The sequence below is a fragment of the Oratosquilla oratoria genome, chromosome 17, assembly GCF_046742065.1.
Source record: "Oratosquilla oratoria isolate Oo_2021 chromosome 17, ASM4674206v1, whole genome shotgun sequence".
In the NCBI taxonomy this organism is placed as follows: Eukaryota; Metazoa; Arthropoda; class Malacostraca; order Stomatopoda; family Squillidae; genus Oratosquilla; species Oratosquilla oratoria.
In genome coordinates, this window is record NC_134793.1 from 13,728,816 (window position 1) to 13,731,315 (window position 2,500).

Here is a 2,500-nt window from a genome sequence, read left to right on the forward strand (position 1 = left end):
TCGTCTGGGGAGGAGAACGTCGTCTTCGTCGTCGTCGTCGTTGTCGTCGCCGTCTTCGCCTTGTGAGCCTCTTGAGCGTGGCTCCAGAGGCGCTCCACGGTCCGGCGCCAGTCAGGGCGACTCGGGTCGAGATGGGCGACCATATAGGGCGGAGGCGCGTCCGCCCGCGCCCTCTCCAGCCACTCCGTCAGTTCGTCCGGGTCGTACGTGTATCGCAGGTTGAGGTAGTAGGGAGTGACGCCGATGGCTTCAGCCAGGACCCCAGTGATCCAAACGTCATCCACCCAGAGGCGCCGCAGGCGGGGAGCGTGGGCAACCCTGTACAGGTCCCGCGCGACGTCCGGCGTCACCAGGTAGGCCAAGCCGCCGCAGTAGGCCGGGTATTCGGACCACGGGTACTCGCTCGTGCTTACAGCCCATTTCCCCTCCCGTAAGGGTGGCGTGCCCTCGGGCAACACGTTACAGACGAGCGTGTTGCGGGGCGAGGGGGGCGGCGCGCCGTACGTGCGCGCCATGAAGGCCTGCAGCCCGGGCACGTCGATAAAGGCGTCGTCGTCGGCCTTGACGAGGAAGACGGCGTGTGGGCACCGCTCCTGGGCCCACTTGAGGCCCATGACGTGCTTGTACGTCAGGTTGTGGTAGTCGTCCACGAAGGAGCCGAGAACGATGTCGCCATGCCGACGCGCCTCCTGGTCCACTAATGTCCCCACGGGAAGACCTCCTCCTCCTCCACCGCCCTCCTCCATCTCCATGGCCTCTTTTAGTTCCCCCACCTCGGGGTCCTTGGTGGTCTTGCCCAGGAGGAAGACCACCCTGACCGTCCAGTCGCCGAACCTGCCCGTGCTGCCCCAGGTGGCGCGCACCACCTGTCGCTGCCGGAAGTGGTCAGGCTTGGAGTGGACCAGGAAGACGAAGTAGAGGTTCCCCGGTGCGCAGGTTCCCTCGGCCTCGTGGATGTACTCGAAGTCGTCCAGGTCGAGGAGCTGCGTGCGGGGCGGGTCAGAGAGAAGGTTCCTGGCGTAGTGTCTGACGGGGCGCTGGGGCGACGGGGACTGGGGCGAGGGCGGTGGTGTGGGCGCTGTGCTGGTGCTGACGGCCGCTGCGGCGAGTGTGTAGAGCGCGTATCCGACCAACATGAGGAAGAGCGCCTGTACCAGACGAAGGCAGCAGACTCCCCAGCAGCAGCACTGCTGTGAGGTCCCCTCTGCCAGGCCCGGCAAGGGGCTACTGCTTCTGCTGCAAGACTGGCTCCTCCGGGTGCTCAGCTGCACGTCCAAGAGATCCTTCTGCAAACAAAGGGAGACAACCGTTAGGTGGAGGCTGGGACAAACAAACACAGGGGAAATGGAGAACTCGCCACAATTGGAAGGGCGGTGACACACACAAATATACACACGCACGTGGGCGTCAACCGAAAAATGGTAGAGTTACACGACTTTTCCTTGCACCGGGACCCGACGACTCACAGCTCCTCCCCTTCCTCCTCCTCCTCCTCCTCCTCCTCCTCCTCCTCTTCCTCCTCCTGGTCCTCGCTGTCGGTTCCTCCCTCACGAGAGCCGTGTCGACACGCCGGGTGGTAGGTGACCTTGGGTTTGCCGCAATTGGTAAAGACGGATCGGTCTCGGGAGCGACGCCCCCCCGCGGAGGTCAACGCCAATGGGGGGCTTTCTCACGTGTCGCGAGTATATCATTCCATTCCTGTTTCCTTCTCCTTCGTCCTGTGACCCCGGGCTTCCTCCGCGTCCTAGGGACTCGCTACTGAGGATGTGAAAGTAACCACGGAATGCAGATAAGAAGAAAAGGAGACTCGATCATAAAAAAAAGAATATGACAAACACACACACGCACACACACACACACACACACACACACACACACACACACACACACACACACACACACACACACACACATATATATATATATATATATATATATATATATTTGTATATATATATATATATATATATATATATATAAAGGAAATAAGCGCATTGACGAATATGAAAAATGGAAAGTCGTCTGGCGATGGCGAAATGCCAATAGCAGTTTTTAAATCAGGGGGACCAGAATTAGTAGAATGCTTAAGAAAAATATCTAATAAACCTTGGAGACAAGAAAAAGTTTCAGAAAATTGGGAAAACAGCATTAGTGTGCCCAATCCATAAAAAAAATGAGACAAACGAAATTGTGGAAATTATAGAGGGATTTTGCCTCTGTCACATAAGAAGACTAAGGAAAATCACGGAGAAGAAGCTGGAAAACTGGCAGCACGGATTTAGACCAGAAAGAGGAACGATAGACTTAGTGTTTACTTTGGAAATCATTTTGAAAAAGAGATGTTAATAAGATAAAAACGTGCATATCGCACTAATAGATTTGGAAAAAGCATTTGACAGAATAGACAGGAATTTTTTTTGGAAAGCTGTAGGAGACCAGCATTACAATATACCACAAAAATTGATCAAAGTGATGACAAGTTTATATCAGAACAATAAAA

General features: G+C 55.0%; 1 protein-coding gene across 1 annotated transcript in view; it reads right to left on the reverse strand.

Moving 5' to 3' along the window:
- Positions 1-2,500, reverse strand: part of LOC143034153 (uncharacterized) — a 97,252-nt gene that overhangs the window by 545 nt on the left and 94,207 nt on the right. Inside the window, exon 2 of the mRNA XM_076200098.1 lies at positions 1-1,286. This exon is cut by the window's left edge and continues 545 nt beyond it. Within this exon, the coding sequence (XP_076056213.1) occupies positions 1-1,286 (1,286 nt within the window). The remainder of the gene's footprint in view (positions 1,287-2,500) is intronic.